Raw genomic sequence first — 22,729 nt, forward strand, 5'->3', positions numbered from 1 at the left:
CTTGGAAAGTGTTTATGCCAAGGGGTAAAGCTGGGTACACACTTGGTGATCACCGGCGGTAACACTGATATGGTTAACTACATCGACATAATGTCTGCCGGAGAATGATACAGTGCTTACACACTGATTGATATAGTTAATGATATCGGTCTGTGATGTCACCTATCCCCCCCCCATACTTGCAGGCTCTGACTATATTGTCAGGTTGAGCTGCATATATACGCAAACAACAGAGGTGGTAATTAAGGAAGAGCAATATAGTGGGTACTCGAGGAGCATTTTGCATTATATATCTTTAACAATATCAATATTGTCCATATTGTTAACATTGCTATATTGATAAACATTGATATATCACCCAGTGTGTAGGCAGCTTAAAGGCCCAAATGCACTAGACGACTAGGGGCACTGGCCAAGCAATATGAAGTGTAAGCATTGATTCCGGAAAACCATTTTGTTCAATGACCTCACCTGGACACGCAGAACATGTTGGCCATGTGCTATGTAGCCAAAGTTGGCCTACATGTTGAGGTGGGGGTGAAGGGTCGTTAACAATGCATCGTTAATGATATTGACTGTACACACGTAATTTTTTTTTTAAGATATCGCTCAGAAGGGCGTCTTAAGACTACGGTGTAGCCCTCCTAATTCAATGCGTGTGTTGGTTTGTGACAATACTGTATGTTCTGAACAGCTGTGGGTTATGGCGCATCAGACTTTTTTTATTTTTTTGGGGTATGTCTGTACCCATCATCTGTATTTTTAACAGGGAAGCAATATGCAGCCTACCGCTGGGGCACTGTAAGTCTCAGCATGACCTGCCAGCCTCAGTTGCTTGAGACTGATATATCTACCATTATGGTTTGGACACTGTCACTTTATTATTTAGTGCAGGTGTTCCAGTTTGGGCACTTGAAATACGTTTGATTTTGACACACATCGGGGCTTTGTCATACTAGTAGCTTGCATGCATGTTGCAAAATGTTTTGTCCGTGGTTTGATTTTCTTTCTTCCTTCAGCAGATGGTTGTCTTGTTGCGATGAAATTATTCTGGCAGCTGAGCAAGGAGGCAGTGATTCATTGCTTGGGATTTCCCATGCACCCAGCACAGCAATAATTCCTATGATCCTTGTTGTCCATGTGGAAAAGGGAGTAACACTGCTAAGTTTCTCCAGCGGTTGTAGTTTGTGGCACAAAAATGATGAAAACTGAAGGGAAAGGGGAGAGGACCCTCCGGAGTGCTTCTCCACACAGAAATTCATACAAGTCTGATTTTCATGCCATCAAGTGTTCGTTTGATGGTATAAAGCCTGAAATCTCTCCAAAGCCTGCATCATTAAAGCTTAACACCAATGGGGCCCCAGCCGACCTTACCCGAGGTCGTGCCTCGTATGGTAACAGGGTTCATAAGATCAAAAATATGTTTATGCAGATGAGCTCAACTCCCAATGAAAATCAGATTGAAACCAAACTTATAAAGTCTGATGTTTCCCCTCCACCAACAAACTCTACTGTTGTAAATGTTCAAAAGAATAATGCCTTAAACATCAGCCCTGATCTTTCATCTCCCGACAAGGTGGCCAAGACCAGCGAGGAAGTGGACCTAGACAAGTTTGCCCTGGCAGAGAAGTTCTCCGAAACCAGGAAACTATTTGAAAGGAATCTTAATCGCCAAGCCACTATTGAAGGGTCTTCACCGACCAAGGAGGAGGTGACCAGAACTGAACGCCGACAAGGGTCTTTCGAAGTGGAAAGTACCTCCAGCGATCTTAGTCCAACTAGTACACCTTCGTATGTCACCAAGTCAACGTCGGCTGAGGATAGTACATATAGCCGAAAGTCTACTTCCTCTTCAACTTCTTCTTCTCTCAATGCAGGGCCAATAAGCAGGAGGCTGGAAAGTTTTCTTGCTGACAGTGATGGGGAGGAGCCCAGAAACTTGTCCAAGACGGAGGAGATTTTAATAGATGCAAGTAGTACTTCCGCTCCAGCATCTGTAAACCACTTGGCTACGTTGACAAATGCAGGCGTCAACACAAATAATAATGATGGGCCCAGTAGTGTAATTACTACTAAGGACCAAAGGTTAGAAAAGAAAGTGAGCTTTGATGATGAAGGCCACATAAAAAATTCTGTAAGGGACGAGGACGCTGCTTCTTCTCAGAATAACAATATATCTCCAGCTAGAGAAGTCGGTGATTCTAAGGTTCCTACATCCGACAAAACGCAGACGGAAATGGTAAGAGCAGAACTAGTGGTATTACAAAATGAATCTTCAGAGAGTGAAGAAGATGAAATCTTAAAGGATGACGTATTTGACGACATAAAACCTCTTGATCCGAAGATTTGTCTCAACGACAGCGTCCAGATTGCAAAGAGTCATGTCAAAGAGAAAGGTGAGGGTCACTTGGCAGAACCTGGCAAGGAAGTGAGTGCTAAGCCCACCGATGAAGCCACGGGTGACCTAGAAAGCGACGAAGAGGACGGCAGTGAATTTGATGAACAGATTGATAAGAACAAAAACTTGCTGAGGTATTCCACTGGGGCGTTTGGTATCGAAAATGCTGCTTTTGATGATGATCGAGAGACAGAACAGCCAACAACTAAAAGTCAGAAGTTATTGGCCAATGAAGAAGAGGATTATGATCTCTGTAGTGATTATGAGGAAGTACCCGGTCTGCCCGAGGAGGAAGACCCAATGCCAACACGAACAGTCAAGTTCTCTACAGCCCCTATTAAGGTATTTATTGTAGAAAAATCCATATTTCGAATATCTAAGTATTACCAAAACAAAATTTACCTAATGTTATGTTTTATTTCCATCTAGTGTTTCAAAATAGTTTTACTTTTTTGTTCTTGTTTCTTGTATAACTCTTGCTGACTTCCCTGACTTGTGGTCTACCTGAATTATCATCAATGCTAGTTAGGTTCCATCTGATACTTGTCCACTTTGAGAATGTGTTGTGATGATTTAAAGGTTTATCTTGTAGCTATCACGTATGGTCCCTGTATTTGATTTTTCAATATTAGAAATGAAAAAATGCCCAATTGATTGTGAGCTCATTGATGATGATATGGATTGAACTTTGTGGGGTAGCACAGACAGTGTAATGGTTAGCAATGCTGCCTTATAGCACTGAGGTCATGGGTTGGAGTTTGTATTAGTCTTGTGCTTGCCTAGGTTTCCGGTTTTCTGCCACAATCCTTGACTCTAGTGGGGGGGTGTGTATGTCGTTGGGAATATAGATTGTAAGCTCCACAGGGACGTGTTTGTGTGTGTGTGTGACAAATATTCTCAGTAAAGCGCTGCGGAAAATGTATGCGCTATATAAATAACTGGTATTAAATAAATCTATGGGCCAGTCAAAGTACTTTACTGCAGGGCATTTTAGGATATGTTTATGGAAACTGTACTTAAGTATTCAGGTTATTTTTAGTATCTTTATGATTTTACCATCTTTATATTATCATGGAACATTAAGTAGAAATATGATGCTGAGTAATGTGTTCCTGCACAATTATCAGTAATATACTGTATATTTGTTTACTTCCAGTTCCTCCTTGGTTTTAGGAAGTTATTGCCTCTGACCTACTGTAGGGAAAGAGCTGATAATAGTTATCACAGACATAAAGCAACGTGTAGGCCTGTATCTCCCAGCATCAGTCCTCCGGGACCCCTAACAGTGCATGTTTTCCCATACTCCTTGCTACGTTACTGATTCACTGGTGTTTCTGTAAGGAGACCTGGAAGACACTCGCTGTTTGGGTCCCCTGGGGACTGGAGTTGGAAAATACTGACAGGCCGTTGTTAGTATTGTAAATCAATATATGGTTTTGTTATAAAATTAGAGCTTAGTTAATGGTGCAGATTTGAATAATGTACCCCTTTCCAAACTTGGAATTTCTGTTTCACGGCACCTGTCATGTCGGTGTCTATGGCTACATTGCCTACACCTCGCTCAATGACACACACTGCTGATGTGCCCGGAGGCTTGAAATGTGTGTTCCTACTGCGGTTGTTGAATTATACTATGATTAGGTGCGGAGGGTGTGGGATGATTATCTCACGTTTGGCGAGGTTGCCAGAACCTGGACCTCTGTGGATCTATTGGTCGAGGAATGTTACAGCCTCATTTTCATTCTGGGTGGAGTTATTTAATCTCCTTACTGGTTTAATTGCAGATTTAAGACCATGTAAAGTAAACTGTAGTATTCTGCAGGTTTGTTTACTGGCTGTTTTTAACCATACAAACACTCCGGGGTGAATTTACTAAGGTGAGAGTTATATTGAAGATTGGATGTTGCCCATAGCAACCATATTCAACATTAATCTCTTCTAGAAGGTGCTAAATAATGTTCAATAGAAATTCCATTTTAGTTATTTCACCCCTTTGTGTCTAAAGTTGCCCATACACAGTGCATTTTTGCAATACGATACACGCTCCTGATCACATCGCGTAGTACGAAAAGTATTTGCAGACAGTACTTTTTGTACTAGATCGCATTTAGGCCCTTATCCTGGTTCACTCACAAAGGCAAATTCCTTCTCAAATGGACAAAACCATGTGCACTGCAGGTGGGGCAGATGTAACCTGTGCAGAGAGAATTAGATTTGCGTGGGGTTTCAAAGTGTGATCTGTATTGCAGTTTAAAATAAAGCAGTCAGTATATTCCCTGCACAGAAAGAAAATCTCACCCAAATCTAATTCTCTCTGCACATGTTACATCTGCCCCACCTGCAGTGCACATGGGTTTTGTCCATATGAGAAGGAATTTGCCTTTGTGAGTGAACCAGAATAAGGGCCCTAGTTGAAAACGCATGCTGTTGTAGCGTATCGCATGCAATTTGAACGCGATACGTTTAGTGTTCCCGCTAGGCTGTTTTAGCGGGGCGCTGCACCCTGCCCGATTTTTAAAGGGCAAAATGCGCCCTGCCCGTCTCGCAGCGCCCCGCTAAAACAGCCTCACGGGGAAGACCAGCGTCGCCGTTGACGGCGATGCCTGGCGCTTCCCCGGCAGCACAGTGTATTCGGGGTCCGGGCACGCCCCCTTCATGACGTCGGCGGCCCGGGCATGCCCCCTTCATGACGTCGGTGTGCCCAGTCCGCCCCCCAGCGCCCTGCCCGGTGTCACTCCTAGAGTGAACACTAACGTTCTAGTACAAAACGCACAGAGCACATTGCACCTTGTGGCCACCTTTTAATGCAACATTCCACAAACGGTACTCTATTAGAAATTAGTTTTCCAGCTATGCTGTTTTAGTGGGGCGCTGCGCCCATTGCCTGATTTTTGCCAACGTCTTTCACTTTCTTGGGTGCTGTATTTAACTAAACTTCATTTAATTGACTTGGCTGTATCGGTATTTATACTAAAAGAACATTCGCTGTGAGCAACTTGTAGCGGATGTTTTTGGGGATCTCTCACAAACGTTGGCACTCAAAAGGTTAAACCCTCCCACTGGTTCTTTCACCCCTATAAGTGTGGCATCTGCATTCTATTCACATTATTGGATATTTACAATTGGTCCACTGTATTTTAGACCAGGAAAGCAAATTTCCATTTTTTTTTTTCATCTCTATTTAATTGAACTTAATATATTATTGACCTATTAATAACACTGTCCACACATAGGTTAATTGAACTTAATATATTATTGACCTATTAATAACACTGTCCACACATAGGGCAGTATCCAATCTGGGATTCCGACTGTCAGAACATCCTGGCAGTCGGATTCCAGGGCCATTTTCGCTCATCAGGCAGAATTCAATCGAAAAGCGGCTGTGACTTCGACAATCCACGGCAGTTTCTGCCAAAACAGATCCGACTTTTTTTTTTAAAGTCTGATCTGTCTTGTCGAAATCCGCCTTCAGACTGACTGTATACCGGTATATGATGCTTATTTTATGTACTGGAATTAAAAACAATTAAGGCTGTATTACTATGAGCGACATCTGCTGGTGTTTTTCAGGTGCTTATACTACTTTTTTGTCCTGGTCTGAACTGAGCGCAAATACCAATGTTCTCTCATGGCATAGATGTAGTCCATATGCTACCCCTCTACAAGCTGAGCAGAAAGACAGATTGTGTGTTTTTATTTATATTTTTTTTAGGCACATTTTACACATTTATTAGAAACCGATGGCAGATAAGAATCACTTGGCCCAGCAATTCTGTTGCTTATGTCTTTGTCACATATAAGTAACTACATTTTGAGGGTTTACAATGTTTCACTTTAAAACCAGTGTGTGGGGTATTCTACAATCACGCAATTGCCCAGCTATGTCATCATTATACATGGCATCAGTAAGAAGGGCGAATGAGTTCAAAAACCACTGTACACTGTTCATCAGTCTACAATAAAGTTTAATCTGCATTTTTTTTAATTTTTTTTGTTTTTTAAGAGTAAGTAATTGTTTTGTGTATGTTGTCATGATGATCTTTTCCTGTTGATATTGCAGCATGTGATAGTCCACTGTCGCTATAAGAGTCTACTCTAGAACAACTGTGATGTCTCATTTACGGGCCGATTTATCCCGATTTATCCCCATTCTCAGATGTGAATGTGACACGATAAAGTCGGACAGATTTATAATGCGATAATTGATTGCATTGCACGCATGTATGAATTATTGGACTTGCGAGTAAGCTCTGTCCCTACAATGCCTCTCCACCGCCATATCTATATGCCGGTGCTGTAAAGTAAGCTGCCGCTTTGCAGCGTTGCTTTACTGTATCGGAGGTCATAGTATCATCAGGGAGCCTCAATGGCCGACAAAACAATGTGAAAAGGGTGTGAAGACGTATTGATGGCTCAACATTGGATTTCACGGAACTCCATTCTATCCTTTCTCACGATTTCACGCGCGCACAATGTACCCATTAGTTGTCGTTACACAGTCCTTTCGCACTTTCTTCTGTGGTATTGGACATGGATGTTCTGTTTATGCCACTAGGTACTTAACATACTGTTCGCACAGACTTTGTCCTCTGGATCCCTCAGATTGATAAGCCATAAAAGCACTTCAACAAGCTAATATTCCTTTGTATAAGTCCACATGGTAACTGAATGTCCCGCAACGGTGGTAGTATAAATAGTGGCTGTCCAATACAGGGTTAGAACCCCCCAAAAATTGTGTGGAACCCCATTTCATATTTTGAATTAAGTAACGAGGAAACTTCAGTTAGGTAGATGGTGAGAATTTTGATAAAAATAATTCTGCGATTGGAAAGAACATTGCATTCTCCAACCACGCATATTTACGCTGGAAGATATAGTTACTATGGAAACCCCTTTTTCATTTGCCCTTTCTTTTTGTCTATTTTTTCTAAATTCTGTGACATTGCTACACACGTGTGCGTTCCCCCCCCCCCCCTTCCCGAAAAAACTATTATCATTCTAGAAGTAAGGTCTCTCTGTTCTGCCACTAATATGCTTTTATACAACTAACCTCGCAGAGCTGTGATGCTGTCACTTCATATCCCGTGTTCTGCTGTATATGTTGGTACCTGTTGCTGTCTCCGCACTTAAGATATCTGTTACAGAATACCTTCTGTACGCAGCATTTCTCCGCTCCTGTTGCTGCAGTTTTCTGGTAGTAGAACTAGAGATGAGCAAATCGGATTTACTCGGTTCTTATCGCCAAATTTAGCGCATGTTTGGATTTTTCCTATTGGCTGCCACATGTTTTGGATCGCCAATATGATCCTGCTTTAGGAGCCGAGCAAAATAGATTTTGCACATCTCTGATTAAAACATGATGTTGATAACTGTAACTGTTTTAGAAAAGCATTGTTAGAAGAACTTCTATTCTACCTGCATAGTATATTGTATTATTGACATTGGCAGCTTATGCAGTCGTTTAAAGTTCTGTGTTGGAAGCTGACAGATGGGTAAAGACGCAGAGGCCATGATCAATCTGTGCTTGATGAGCAAGTTCCACTAATATCAGGCCTGGTTCACAGCTGTACGCATTGTGTGGTGATCAGGCGACTGTCCTGTTCACACTGGGCACTAGTCATGGCGGTTGCAGAGAATTTATTCTCCTAGTGATAGGCCGGGACCATTTTATGGGAGGTGACGTTGGTGGCATAAAAGCAGGCATGTCACGTAAGTTTTTGCGGCATGTCTCCGTCTAGTATTCAGAAATCATGACGCCAAAGTCTCAATTCCCACCCCCAATCTCCAGAGCCGTAGAGTTATTCAGGAATGATCTGAGACCGATGCCACGTCCTGGTTGCACAGTTGCTTGGATCCGAAAAGCCTCATTAACAGGTCATTTTGACATCTGGTTGACCAGTTGTTCCACCAGCATTGTGCATCCAGAGCTGGCGCAGCACAATTCTGATTTCTACCTGTTGCCCTTGGTAGCATTTAATGCGCCGCTTGGTACAAATTTGTGTACACAGATGTTTCGCAAAACAATGGGTAATAACAGGGCCTGCCTAATATAGTATTTCCCTTTTTGTAAGGATATAAAAAATAATCCTAGTGACTTTCAGCCAATACAATTAGTGCACGATGTCCCTCCGTATGGTTCACTTCTTCTCTCTTAGGCGTAAAATTACTAAGATTGGGGTTCTATTGAAGATAGCAACCAATATAGTCCACCCACTTAGTCCATGAGGGTGGTCAAGTATGAAAAAGATGAAAGATTTTGACCGTATGCGTTCGACCTTTTTAACCATGTCTACCTAGTACATGTCGACCAAGAGTGGCTGACCTATTGACCCCTAAAATCCAGTTTATGCCACAGTTGACGCTCGGAATACAGACCGGTTTGGGCCTACAACATATAAAGGACTGTTAGGGCAACAAGGCACCGGGCCACAGATAAATCACCGGCGGGCATTTTGTAGTCCATTCCTTTTTTAAAACCATTGTGTAGCTGGCAGATGATTACAATAGTCTTGTTGTTATGGCGATACAAGATGTAATATTTTTTACCAATGTTCTGTTCCTGTCATAGCTGTCTGTCATCCTCAGAAATACATAAACCAGCTTCTGTTTTGGAAACAACGTTTCATTGTACCGCTTGTGATTGCTAAGAAGAAAAAAGTTTTTTGTTAATGGAGTCAAGTTCATTCTCCATGCTGTGAAAAGCAATACTAACCAGCGCACTTGGGTGGTATTCAATGTTAGGGTCACGGTAATCGAGCTTGCTTGAGCGCCGTGACCCAGCCCCGTTCACGGTCAGCTTGACCGAGAACATGCAGGCGGGATTCAATGTCCCGCCTGCCGGGGAGCGAAAAGGGGGCGTGGCCGCGAGTTGCAGCCCGGAAGAAGCGAGCTGCAGCTCGTCACTTCCCAGCTGTTCTAGGCAGAACGAGGTCAGGCTCGTTCTGCCGAGATACCTTGCTCAATGCTGTCGGGGAAGACAGCATTGAATAGGGCCCGGCGAGCATCTCCCCGACGAGAGGTGCTCACCGGAGTTTGAATATCCCCCTAAGTTGGAGAGTGCCGGTATCCACTGGGGGTTTAGTCTCGTGTGCCGGCATTTTCTGACTTAAGTGCCCCGTGGCGATGCTGTTTGCACCACGCTAGGGCTTAAAAGAGCATTTAAAAAAAAAAAATGGAATTGTAATCCATATTAATAAAATTAATGACTTAGGGAATGGACCTATTGGTCTCTTCAAGTGATGCGGTTCAGCTTTCCTCATGTTCCATAAAGCAGCTGCAACAGTAACTATGGTCCCACCGCTCTCACAAGGTTGTTTAGCTGATTGTTCTGTGAAATATTTGTTTAAGTAGCCGAGTGAAGATACTTTGTATGTGTTTTTGGTTTTTGCTTTTTAGCTGTAATCTAAACAATTCCTGATGTGTTTTGTACTTGAAAAACAATGCTAACTTAAAAAAAAAAAATCTTTGTATCCTGTTGTAATGGTCTTTTTAGATTCAGTTTAATATAGAACACAAGGGGAGTGTGACCTTCTTAAGTAAACTTTCTTATTTACAATCCAAGCTTTAGGCCTCCATAAACTCCCCGAGTGCCCTTCCCTACAATTTGGTACTTGATGTGCTGTTTGCACATACGAGATATCTCCGGAGGCGACAAATCACGTACGATATATCGTACTGCATACATATTGTCCCTTATTCTGGTTCACTCGCAAAGGCAAATTCCTTCTCAAACCATGTGCACTGCAGATGGGGCAGATGTAACTTGTGCAGAGAGAGTTAGATTTGTGTGGGGTTTTACTTCAAAGTGAGATCTATATTGCAGTGTAAAAGTAAAGCAGCCAGTATTTATCCTGCACAGAAAGAAAACTCACCTAAATCTAACTCTCGCTGCACATGGTACACCTGCAGTGCACATGGTTTTGTCCATTTGAGAAGGAATGTGCCTTTGTGAGTGAACTAGAATAAGGGCCATTGTACCTACAATTTATCTGATGGGCCAGACTATAGGGTGCCAGTAATGCCAGTCAAGTGAGTTGTGGAACATATTGCATGCAATTTATCACAGGTACTACAAACGCTCCCAATGTGAAACATTCTGCCTGCTATTCCAATAAATCTGGATCTCCGGCTCTGATCCGATGCCCATTATACCATAACCCATCACATCACACGTGTAGTCAGCAGACAGCACATACATGGCAGCTTTGTGGAGGCACAGAGTGATGGGAGGAGTCTGATATACCATAACCCATCACATCACACGTGTAGTCAGCAGACAGCACATACATGGCAGCATTGTGGAGGCACAGAGTGATGGGAGGAGTCTAATATACCATAACCCATCACATCACATGTGTAGGCAGCAGACAGCACATACATGGCAGCATTGTGGAGGCACAGAGTGATGGGAGGAGTCTAATATGCCATAACCCATCACATCACACGTGTAGTCAGCAGACAGCACATACATGGCAGCATTGTGGAGGCACAGAGTGATGGGAGGAGTCTAATATACCATAACCCATCACATCACATGTGTAGGCAGCAGACAGCACATACATGGCAGCATTGTGGAGGCACAGAGTGATGGGAGGAGTCTAATATACCATAACCCATCACATCACACGTGTAGTCAGCATACAGCACATACATGGCAGCATTGTGGAGGCACAGAGTGATGGGAGGAGTCTAATATACCATAACCCATCACATCACATGTGTAGTCAGCAGACAGCACATACATGGCAGCATTGTAGGGGCACAGAGTGATGGGAGGAGTCTAATATACCATAACCCATCACATCACACGTGTAGTCAGCACACAGCACATACATGGCAGCATTGTGGGGGCACAGAGTGATGGGAGGAGTCTGATATACCATAACCCACCACATCACACGTGTAGCCAGCAGACAGCATATACATGGCAGCATTGTAGGGGCACAGAGTGATGGGAGGAGTCTAATATACCATAACCCATCACATCACACATGTAGTCAGCAGATAACACATACATGGCAGCATTGTGGAGGTACAGAGTGATGGGAGGAGTCTGATATACCATATCCCATCACACGTGCAGACAGCACATACATGGCAGCATTGTGGAGGCACAGAGTGATGGGAGGAGTCTAATATACCATAACCCATCACATCACACGTGTAGTCAGCAGACAGCACATACATGGCAGCATTGTGGAGGTACAGAATGATGGGAGGAGTCTGACATAACAGAAAATTCAACTGATCTATCAGACTCATTGAATCGACCCCATGCTGAGAAGGTCGGGTCCCACTTTGGGGCCAGGACCCACCGTTTGAGAACCACCGATCTAGTATATAGTTTGGGCTTTCTTTCAAAGTGGTCGGAGGAATGGCCATTAAACCGAAGAACTAAGGGGGGAAATTGATCACTCCATTCGACACATTATCCCTGAACATTAACATCTATAGTGTATGATTGGATCCCATGTTTACAGAATTGTGTTTCAGTGTACAAGGCAATGAAGTAAGATAAACATTGTTTTTACAGTTTGGGTAAACGGGGAGATTTGCTGAGCGATGATAGATCGCTCAGCACACAGCGCTGTGTGCTGAGCGATCGTCAGGGCCAGTGTTCTTCATTGTCCCTTCGTGTGTAGCCCCCATTTTTGTATGTGCTATAAACTTCTGTGTGAGCTGCTGCTGTCGTTGTTTTGTAATTCAAAAATGACAATGAAATGCTTCCAGCTCACATGGAACTGTTTCCACTTGCTTTATCCTACTTAATCCCCATTCAGATACATAGGGATCATTGTGCGAGTGGAACAGCCTTCATCATCTTTTACAAGGGGAAACTTACTTTAAAGTTTGTGTGTGCAATTGTTAGAAGTCCGATTTATTGCGTCTTGTTTACATATAATTTGCCGGTACTGTTAACATTTACTAGCTAGTTGAAGCATTGAATTGTTACTATTGAAGGCTGCCGATTTTACCTGAAAGAGTTTGTATAATCTCCCTGTGGTTTATATACTTTTACGGGTTTCGATTACGCTTGTAGTAACGAATGTAGTGTTTTTAGACGCACGCTTTTCGTGTTGAAGCAGAAAATTAGACAACACAGGAGTAGGTGTGGGCTGCTTTGCATTAAATGTAAGCATGGGAAAATCATAAATGGTTAGGTTATAAACCATGTGATGTACTAGTGATCCGATAGCCCAGCGGTTCTCAAACTGTGAGTCCCGACCTTCTCAGCATGGGGCCGTGACTCCACGTTGCTGGAGAGTTTTCTAATCTCAGTCAGTGATTCAAGGAGTCTGATAAATCTGATGAATTGTCTGTTATGTCAGACTCTTCCCATCAGTTTGTGCCTCCACAATGCTGCCATGTATGTGCTGTCTTCTGCACATGTGATGTGATGGGTTATGGTATATTAGACTCCTCCCATCACTCTGTACCTCCACAATGCTGCCATGTATGTGCTGTCTGCTGACTACACATATGATGTGATGGGTTATGGTATATTAGACTCCTCCCATCACTCTGTGCCTCCACAGTGCTGCCATGTATGTGCTGTCTGCTGACTACACGTGTGATGTGATGGGTTATGGTATATTAGACTCCTCCCATCACTCTGTGCCTCCACAATGCTGTCGTGTTTGTGCTGACTACACGTGTGATGTGGTGGGTTATGGTATATCAGACTCCTCCCATCACTCTGTGCCCCCACAATGCTGCCATGTATGTGCTGTCTGCTGACTACACGTGTTATGTGATGGGTTATGGTATATTAGACTCCTCCCATCAGTCTGTGCCTCCACAATGCTGCCATGTATGTGCTGTCTGCTGACTACACGTGTGATGGGATGGGTTATGGTATATTAGACTCCTCCCATCAGTCTGTGCCTCCACAATGCTGCCATGTATGTGCTGTCTGCTGACTACACGTGTGATGTGATGGGTTATGGTATATTAGACTCCTCCCATCACTCTGTGCCTCCACAATGCTGCCATGTATGTGCTGTCTGCTGCCCACACATGATGTGAGGACCTTCTGTATCAACTTGCTGGTGTCCTGTAATTATTTTTATTGTCTGATGGGGTCCCAGAGCAAAATAGATTGAGGACCCCTGTGATATCCATTCGAACCGGGTATGGTATGAGTTTCCGAGAGCTGGGATTCCAATGGTCATTGCGCCAACATCGGAATCCAAACTGTCAGAATCTTAATAGGGGACAAGCACATTTAAGCCCCTTCTGGGCCCGGTGGCAGGCTGACCTCTCAACCTATTCTATTTTCCCTCTATGGGGGTTGTGGACCCCCATGAGGGAAAATAGCCCTTAAAAGTCGAGATTCCAATGTCTGGGAAAGGACCGTCTGAATCCTGATTTGTCAGTGAGTTATTCGGCACCCATTCAGCCCACAGGTTTGTCGTCTGTAGGTCACTCCATAGTAATAGGATGACATTCGCAGAGCAGTTGTACATAAGTAAATCACCTGTCTGATTACTCTGCAGGGCCGACGAACGCCCTGGTGCATTTTTGTGTTGCAGTCTTTTCAGTGCTGGCTGCATGACTCAATAGCTCTATTCTTCTGAGCTTTTCTCTGCTGTAGATTTGGGCCTCTGTATTGGATAACAAATGACAGCAAACCTATTGTCTTACAGTGTTTACATGTGATGTAAAACAGGATCGCAGCCAAAGTCAAGTTGCAGGATTGTACAGTACTCTCTCCCCTAATCTGCTCTGCTTCACATGAGCCATCCAGCAGCTAGATCCCATGCACCGCACACAGTGACAGTTACTCTGTTTGTACAACTGGACATTAGATGATTGTTCATTAGTGACTGCCTACTGTAGGCCGCATTAAAGGACCTTGAGAGAAAGTTATATTGTAGCCACTATGACCTTCTACACATAACCTTTTACAATGATGTGATCGAATAACCGGAAAGCCGGGGCGCTGATGTGGCTTCTGGCCGTAGTGGGTGGAACTAATGGATGTATTTATAAAAGTCTGGGTATAATTAATGGATCCTCTTATCTGTGTACTTGTCACTTTGGTATTTGGTACGAGCACGGTTCAAGGTGTGTGTTTTTTTTTTTTTCTTTTTTTTTTTCATACTTTCAATATCCAAGTGGGCAAACATGGAGACTATAAAAGTGTGGCCAAAGAAGTGCAAGCGAATCGGTACTTATATGGTTTACATGTTGCCGTAAATTGACATATACACCAATAAAATGTGAAAAACTTTTCTTTTCAATTAAAAAAATGGTTTACATTGATTGATTGTAGAACGATGTTAATGTTTTTATTTTAAAGTGGTTCACCATTGGATCTGCTACTAGCGCTAGGGCTGTTGAGCCTGACTAGATGTTGGACTTGAATGGCTTAATTTACAGATGTACTTCGAAAAGTGAGTTTGGAATGAAGTTGCAAATTTAATTTGCAGTTCGATCTCGCCAATCATGAGTTTGGTTTTCATGAGTTTGGTTCGCCCCCATGTCCCAGTATGTCCCAGGATTCCTCCTGTGCTGGTAAGTATGCACCTTGATTCATTTAAACATGCTTTTGTACATAACAACCCAATGGCATAAAGACTTCTCAAAAATGTTTGCAACTCTTTCCACATCCACATTGTGCTTACATCTTTGCCAGCTGGCAAAGATGTAAGCACCACACTCGCAACAAAATTAAAACTGGTTTTCCAAGAAGGCATACCAAAAGACAATTTGTTGTAACATTAGGAACAACGTGGAAGTTATTCCAAAGAAAATGCGAATGATTCTGCACAGACAGCCAATTTGTTATAAGCAACCGACCTAACGTTAGCAATGGCAATTTCAGAAAGGCGTAACGTTAGTGATAAAGCAAAATAGTCTTTTTAGAAATGTATGCGTTCTTTATCTAATAAGCAGCTCAGCGTGATATCCGTGGAGAAGCAGAGCAGTTTTTCTGTATGTGCTTGAGGTTTATTACCAATAAGTAGTTCAGCACAACACTGATGGAAAAATAAGTCTTTTATATAGGATTGGGTACGAAATCCCAAGTCAGGATGTGTCAGTGGTGGCATCCCCACAGTCAAAATTCTAATTCATCTGGGTAAATAATTTAACCCTATCCTTTCCCCCAAATCCGTTCCTAGTGTCTAACTTTAACGCCAAACCCAGTACTTCCCTTTGGGATTCTGAGCGCATCTGTTGCATGTCATTGGTGGAACAGCAAAACAGTCCTCCTGTAGATGTATGCGATTTACACTTCATCCCCTCCATTGTTTACATGACAACATCTTGCCACAGATATATATAATTAGATCGGATGTATTTATTTTAGTTTCCTATGGGCGTCCGAGGTTTCTTGCCTCTGAACTTTAATACTGCTGTTGGCACTCGTCCTGGATTTCTCTGGGGCACTGATTATTGGTACTCCTAAATATCAGGAGGTCCTGTCCTTACTGGTTTACTGCTCATTCATTGTCGGCTCTCCTGATCTCAGGGTCTCCAACAGATGCGGTTGTTACTTTGCTCCTGGTCCATCTGTCAGTGGTGCCAGCTTCTTCGGAAATAGAATGCCTTTGACCCCATATCAGCAGGCTCCTCTGCCATCGGTAGCCACTGCTTACAACTGAGTGTTCCTCCATCATGGCTGCAAAATAGTCACTCCATAACTTTTGTCTCCTCGCTGTCCTTGCCTCACTTCCAGGCTGATGACCTGATGTAAACAACCTCACAGGCTTTCCTTCCCAGGCTTGCTCTCTGCAGAGGCCACTGTCACCTTTTATCGCCTCTATTCAACCCCTGCCCCCTGATGAGACTTCTTCCCATTGGTTTACGTTTCTTATGACCAGGGGACCGCTACCCAATACCTAATAGTGTCTAAAGAAAATCTAGAATTAACCAGCGAATGGAAATGTAGTTAAACATTTGCCAATCATAACACGTGTCAGCCACATTTTTCTTTCATTAGCTTGTTCTGTGCGTCCATCTCTGGTCATTTCTCATTTTTTGGATGTTAAATGTGAATTATGTACATAGTTAAACAGTCATAGGGCCTAATTCAGACCTGATCGCAGGACAAAATTGTTCTCAAAATGGGAAAAAACGTGCTGCACTGCAGGTGGGTCAGATGTAACATGTGCAGAGAAAGTTAGGTTTGGGCGAGGTGTGTTCAAACTCAAAATATAAATTGCAGTGGAAAAAAAATAGCAACCAGTATTTACGCTGCACAGAAACATCTCTCTCCTTAGGCCCATATGGTTCATTCTAGCACCCTGCACCTTTCAAACCCCATGTAGTTCCTCTTTCCTGCCTGGGGTGTCGCTGTCTGCTTTTGTGCTTTTAGTACAGTCTGGTCTGTAGTGAGATACAGGCTACAATGCGATGAACACGACAGCAGACTGTGACACTCCAAGCAGGCAAGAGGGATTGCACGTGTTTTGAAAGGTGCAGGGTGGTAGAATGGACATTAAAACACATCTTTTAAAGTAGGACATAAATTCAAAGTGATAGGAGAATATTAGCTCTTAGCTGAGCAATTCAGGAGTTTAAAGAGGTGGAAAACAGCAGAACAATCTCAGAAATCTCTGCTTCTCAGGACTGCTTTCATCTAGCTGCTGTGAGTCAGTGGTGGCACCAGGGTCAGTGTTACCTGTTATAGAGATCCGCTGCATGTGTGGCTGTGAAGGGGGGGTCTGGGATTCAAGTTAACCCCTCCCACCACCTTATGTCACCATAACCTGGACATTCTTTGTTGAACTCCCTGTCTGGACATTGCAATGACTTGCCACATTGCTCTTTTATTCCCCCCCCCCCCCCATAACTTAATTTATGTATCATTTAACAATGTTACCTTGAACACCCCTCACATTTCTGTCTATTGTCAGTATTCAATGTGAAAAATTCTCCGTGCATGGCGAGAGATTTCTCTCGCCATGCACTCGCCCTGTTCCGGAGGGCTCGCTGCCACTCCTGCTCCCACTATTCAATGTGGTTAAGACTCGCCGCCACTCGCGGCGAGTCTTAACCCCTGCAGCAGACGAGCGTCCGTGGCAGGGAGCTGGCAGGGAGCCGGGGGACGGTGGCAGCCAGGGAGATTAAAGTCTCCCTGGCTGCCCCAGAACATATTTGGAGGGGAGGTGGGATTTCCGGAACCCAGGCAGCACAAGCTGCCCCCCCCTATAGCCAGCGGGGGACCCAGTATTCACTGCACCCGATCGTGCATATGTAATGATCGGATGCAGTGAATATATGAATATCTAATGAGCGGCTCGAGAGCTCCGGCCCCCTGCTGGCTGCTCTGTGTAAATAAAATTTAAAAAATATATATTTTTTTAATTAAATATATATTCATGTGCTATAAGCACATGAATAAAAATAACATGCCCCTTCACAGAAAAAAAAATCCTGATTTTTTTTTTTTTTTTTTTTACACCAAAAAACAAACACCTTTTAGTTTAAAAGTTCACATTCCAGTTCTCCATGAAAAGATGGAGAATTGCTACACGGAGAGACACGGCGAAAATCACTTAAAAAGACGGCGAAAATATCACATTGAATAGGGTTGGTTCACTTTTGGAGAGCAAAACAGCACAAACTCGCCATAAAACAAGGCGAATTTTTTCTCATTGAATACTGGCCTATGTTGCCATAGCTTTTTACCACACCCACACATCAATGCATGCACTTCTAATACTGTTATTTAACACACGTTATTTTATTCCTTGAACCACAACCTCTCCTGTTTTTTTCCTAACAATACACTATTGTACTTGTACTTATAACTTTCACTGTTCTGACCTGTTTTTTTTCTTAATTCATGTCATTGCATTGTCTCCATCTACTGCACACTGCGCAACGCTCTACTGCTTACTGGCTGGAGCACTCCCAGAAAGGAGCCTACAAGAGCCATGATAATGTCATTCCTGTGGGACACCCCCTTTTTTTTATTTTGTGGCACTCTGTGTAAGAATAGCGCATATAAGCGAAGTGATGGAGGGACAAATATACAGGGCGACAGTAGGACATATACAAGAGGCCGTAGTTCACTGCCACGTGCACAGAATGACAGGGACGTTCAGTACATCATATTAAAATGGGACATACGCACACACTGTACAATGACCATTCCCCCCCCCCCCCCCTCTTCATCCAGGGTCCGATCCGTACTGTGTGCTAAGCGGCTGCATTTCCCCTGTACAAAGACATGCGCGGATGCTGTCCTAGATCCTGATTCAGACCGGATCGCTCATCTGCAACGTTGCACGGGGCCTGAGAGGTGTTTCTGGCTGGTGAAATAGCAGCTGCTGGTGACTCCTATGAAGTCTGAGTATTTATAGGAGTCACCAGACTCCGGAACATGAAGTGTAGGCCACAGCTACATAGGTCGTATTCTGTGGTTCCGTTTGTGTCCAACACTGAATGAGGCTCACTGTCTATAAACAAAGGGCCTGATTCAGACATGAGCGTTTATCTGTACAGTTGCAGCTTACTGCAAGTGGTCGCCACTGCCCCGGGCAAATCTGCTAATTAATTTTTTATTCGCTATACAGTCGCGAATCCATACGCAATCGCAAACCATCTAGTGCGAGTCTGTGCAAATGTAATTCTGAACTGAACGGTCATCTGCTACAGATTACCCCCCCCCCCCCCCCGATTATCACCCCCAAACGCCGGCTTCCTGTCAGTCAAATTGCAAGGGGATTGCAATGACAACCCAGTGTACCATTTTTGCTGCTGTTTGGGTTTGCGCATGCGTAGTCAATTGATAGTCGCTCGATTTGCGAATTTGCACATCAGCGATCAATTCTGAATCAGGCCCTTAGTCGGGACTCCAGCAAGCCGCTGGGTCCTAGTTCCCAGCAGGTTTAAGGCTCCCCACCCACCGGGCTGAGGCGATTGGCATTGATGCTGCTCGGTTTAAAAAAAAAAAACACAAATGGTTCTGGATTCATAGGCGCTGCCTCTCAAGGTGGGCAGAGTGAGCGTATAAAGCTGGAGGTACTGTATAAATATTACCTTTGGACATCAATGACCAAGCAAGTGAATTACGTTTGACAGACATTTCTCGCTCAACTCTGTGAAAGATCCAGAACTTATAGCCATAAATCAAATAATACTTTGTTTATTGTATGTTGTTGCTTCTTTCGTATACAAAGGTGAATGTTAAACAAGGATTAATCGATGACTGCCTCAGCTGGTACCTTGTGAGGGTGGACTACATAACCCGGGGAAGTTATTACTCCTGCACCCTGCATTATGCTTACGGTGCACTCTTGGTTTTCTATTTCTGTCTGCTGATGTATTACTTAACCCCTTCCCGACATTGCCTTTTTTGTTAATTTTTTTTTTTTTTCCTCCTTGTGTTCAAATAAGCGTAACTTTTTTAATTTTCCGGCTATATAGACACATGAGGGCTTTTTTTTTGCGGGACAAGTTGTACTTTGTAATGGTACCATTTACTATACCGTATAATATTCTGGGGAATCAGGAAATAATTCAATGTGTGGTAAAAAAAAAAAAACGCCATTCCACAATTTTGCGCTGGTTACGCTTTTTTTGGAGTTCATAGTTCGTTTAAAATGATGGGTTATCTTTATTCTATGGGTCGTTACGATTTTGGTGATACCAAACTTATATAGTTTTCGTTATGTTTTACCACTAAAAAAAAAAATAGCAACTTTTACGGTTTTTCTAATTTGCGTCGCGTCGCCATGTTCTGCGGCTTATAACTTTTTTATTTTTCCACCTACGGACCTGGGTGAGGGCTCATTTTTTGCGGGCTGAAGTGTACTTTTTAATTAATACCATTATGGGATATGGGCGACTTTCTGATCTCTTTTAGTTATTTTTTTTTGGGTACGCGATGCGACCAAAAAACGTAGTTTTGGCGTTTGGAATTATTTTCCGTTTACGCCTTTAACCGTGCGGGATAACTAATGTTATATTTTAATAGATCGGACTTTTAGGAACGCGGCGATACCAAATATGTTTATTTTTTTTATTTTTTATTTATTTTTATTTGTGAAATGGGGAAAGGGGGGTAATTTGAACTTTTTTTTTTTTGTATTTTTTTGTATTTTTAAACTTTTTTTTTTTTTTTTTTTTTTTTTTTTACTTTTACTACAAGGCCCCCTAGTGTACTTGACCACTAGGGGGCGCGATCGCCTGTACTAGGTTCAGCCATAGAGCTCTATGGCTGAACATAGTGATTTTCAGCACTTTCTATTACATCCTGCCTCAGGCAGGATGTAATAGGAATACTGACACGGCCAGCACAGGGGTCTACATTAGACCCCTGGCTACCATGGCAACCGATCGTCACCCTCCGATCTTGCCGCGGGGGGCCCCGATCGGCGCCGGAGGGGGGCGCCCCCCCTCCGATCAGCTATTTAAGCACTGCGGGTGCTTTGCCCGCGGTGCTTAAAGGGTTAAACGGCCACGATCGGCGAACTCGCCGCTCGTGGCCGTGAGAGCAGGTGCCTGGCTGTAATATACAGCCATTACCTGCTCTCTTTCAAGCCAGCTCACTCCGTGAGCTGGCTTGATTCCCCCGCAACCGACACATGACGTATATATACGTCATGTGTCGGGAAGGGGTTAAATCTGGGGAAGCCAACTCCAGTCCTCGAGAGCTACCAACAGTGCATATTTTCCAGATCTCACAGAATCACAAGCAATTAGCTCCACCTGTGGATCATTTAACATGTTAGTGAGTAATGAGTGCACCTGTGCAGCAGCTAGGTTGTCTGGAAAATGTGAACTGTTGGTAGCTCTCGAGGACTGGAGTTGGCTACCACTGACTTAAATCTTCTGTATTATGTGCATTTTTTTTTTTTTTGTCAAGTGCCTTGAGTCATGTTGGGGAAATCGCTATATAAATATTATAATTCTATCATCTTTAAGTCCTTATCAATGTGTAGTGCAGCTTCTGTGCTACCCCCAAATAGCTGAGAGGTCTGGATACGGTCACTAGGTTTACAAGCATTAGGTCGACATGCAGGAAGGTTGACATGGGTTATTAGGTGGACAAGTATTAGGTCAACATGGGGAAAGACGACAGTCAAAAAGTTGACGTGGGGGTCTTCCCGTTTTTTTTTTTTTTTATTTTTGAGCTGGCAGGTTGTATTTCTTGACCTACCATCCACTAGGGCGTGGTGGGAGAATAAAATAGTGTGCCGAGCAGACGCGGTGATACGTTTCAGTGTCCATGTCGACTGTGTCTACATTCGGGACAAAAAAAGTGAAAAAACCCCATGTGTACCTAATGCTTGTTGACCTAGTTGCTGTCTATCTAATGATCCATACCCGAGAGGTCTGCTTTAGGTTCTTGTAAGGGGCTTGGGGATAGAGCCATTGCGAATCATGCAGACATTTCTTTGTTAAAGTAATTGTACAGCTAATACTGGTTTCCAGTTCTAGGCATAGCCACATTAATAGGTAGCCGAATGTTTCATTACATTTTATTTTGAGTATTCAATATATTCAAGGACATTGTGCATCATCTCCCAGGGTTGAAGACCTCACAAATGATGTATACCTGAAAGAAGCATCTTCTTATTCAGCAAACACTGGTAGTGCTTTCCCTTGTGCAGTTGTTGACGGTTTTCAGAACTCTGGTAGTAAAAACCCATCTCCGTGTTGGCCGGGAAGTCACAGACTTTGCTGCCAAAGATGAGCTTCTACGTCAGCACTGAAATTGTACTTTTATTAATGCTGCTGTGATCGCGCTTTACAAGCCAACTTGCGTATATCTCCTTTATGTTGGACTTTTGTGTTCTCTCCTGAATACCTGTAGCTATGGCATCTAGCCGGTTGTCATGGAAATAATGAATGCTTCAACAGAACACACGGGAACTTTAAAGCGTTGACCAGTTACCTTGGCTGAGGTGGTAGGAGTAGGAGGACGGTGTTCATCCTAGCACCCTGCATCTTTCAAAGCCCATGCCCTTCTCTTTGCTGTGGTGCTCTAGCACAGGGTGGCCTGTATTTTAGCACTGATATGCAGACAAGATGTGTGCTAGAAGCAGAGAGAGACACTCCAGGCAGGGAACCAGATCTGCACGGATTTTGAAAAATGCAGGGTGCTAAAATGCACATAGTATATATACTGTCCTTGAAAACGGGGGTGTGTTGCCCCGAAACGCCGTTGGAAATAAAGGCTGTTTTAATCTATATTGGAATGAAGTCTGATTGAGTGCCGCCCTCTTCACTGGTATATATATATATATATATATTGTTCACTCTAGGATTTTTTTTAGGGCAGGGTGCTGACCACCGAGAAGGGCACTTTTTTCAATCGGGAGGGCACACATTGTATATTCGAAAATTTACACTTGATTACTCCCATTAAAC

The 22,729-nt window shown here is 43.3% G+C and overlaps 1 protein-coding gene across 4 annotated transcripts in view; it reads left to right on the plus strand.

The window, feature by feature from the left end:
• Window positions 1-22,729, plus strand: part of LOC146021018 (neurabin-1-like) — a 92,656-nt gene that overhangs the window by 823 nt on the left and 69,104 nt on the right. For 3 of the 4 annotated variants that reach the window (XM_083154800.1, XM_083154796.1, XM_083154799.1), the window contains exon 2: window positions 1,020-2,740. In XM_083154800.1, coding sequence (XP_083010926.1) covers window positions 1,199-2,740 — 1,542 coding nt within the window. In that variant the 5' untranslated portion in view covers window positions 1,020-1,198. The remainder of the gene's footprint in view (window positions 1-1,019; window positions 2,741-22,729) is intronic. The other variant, XM_083154798.1, reaches the window with a different exon arrangement.

Source organism: Crinia signifera, chromosome 7, assembly GCF_055691185.1.
Source record: "Crinia signifera chromosome 7, ASM5569118v1, whole genome shotgun sequence".
NCBI classification, from domain to species: domain Eukaryota; kingdom Metazoa; phylum Chordata; class Amphibia; order Anura; family Myobatrachidae; genus Crinia; species Crinia signifera.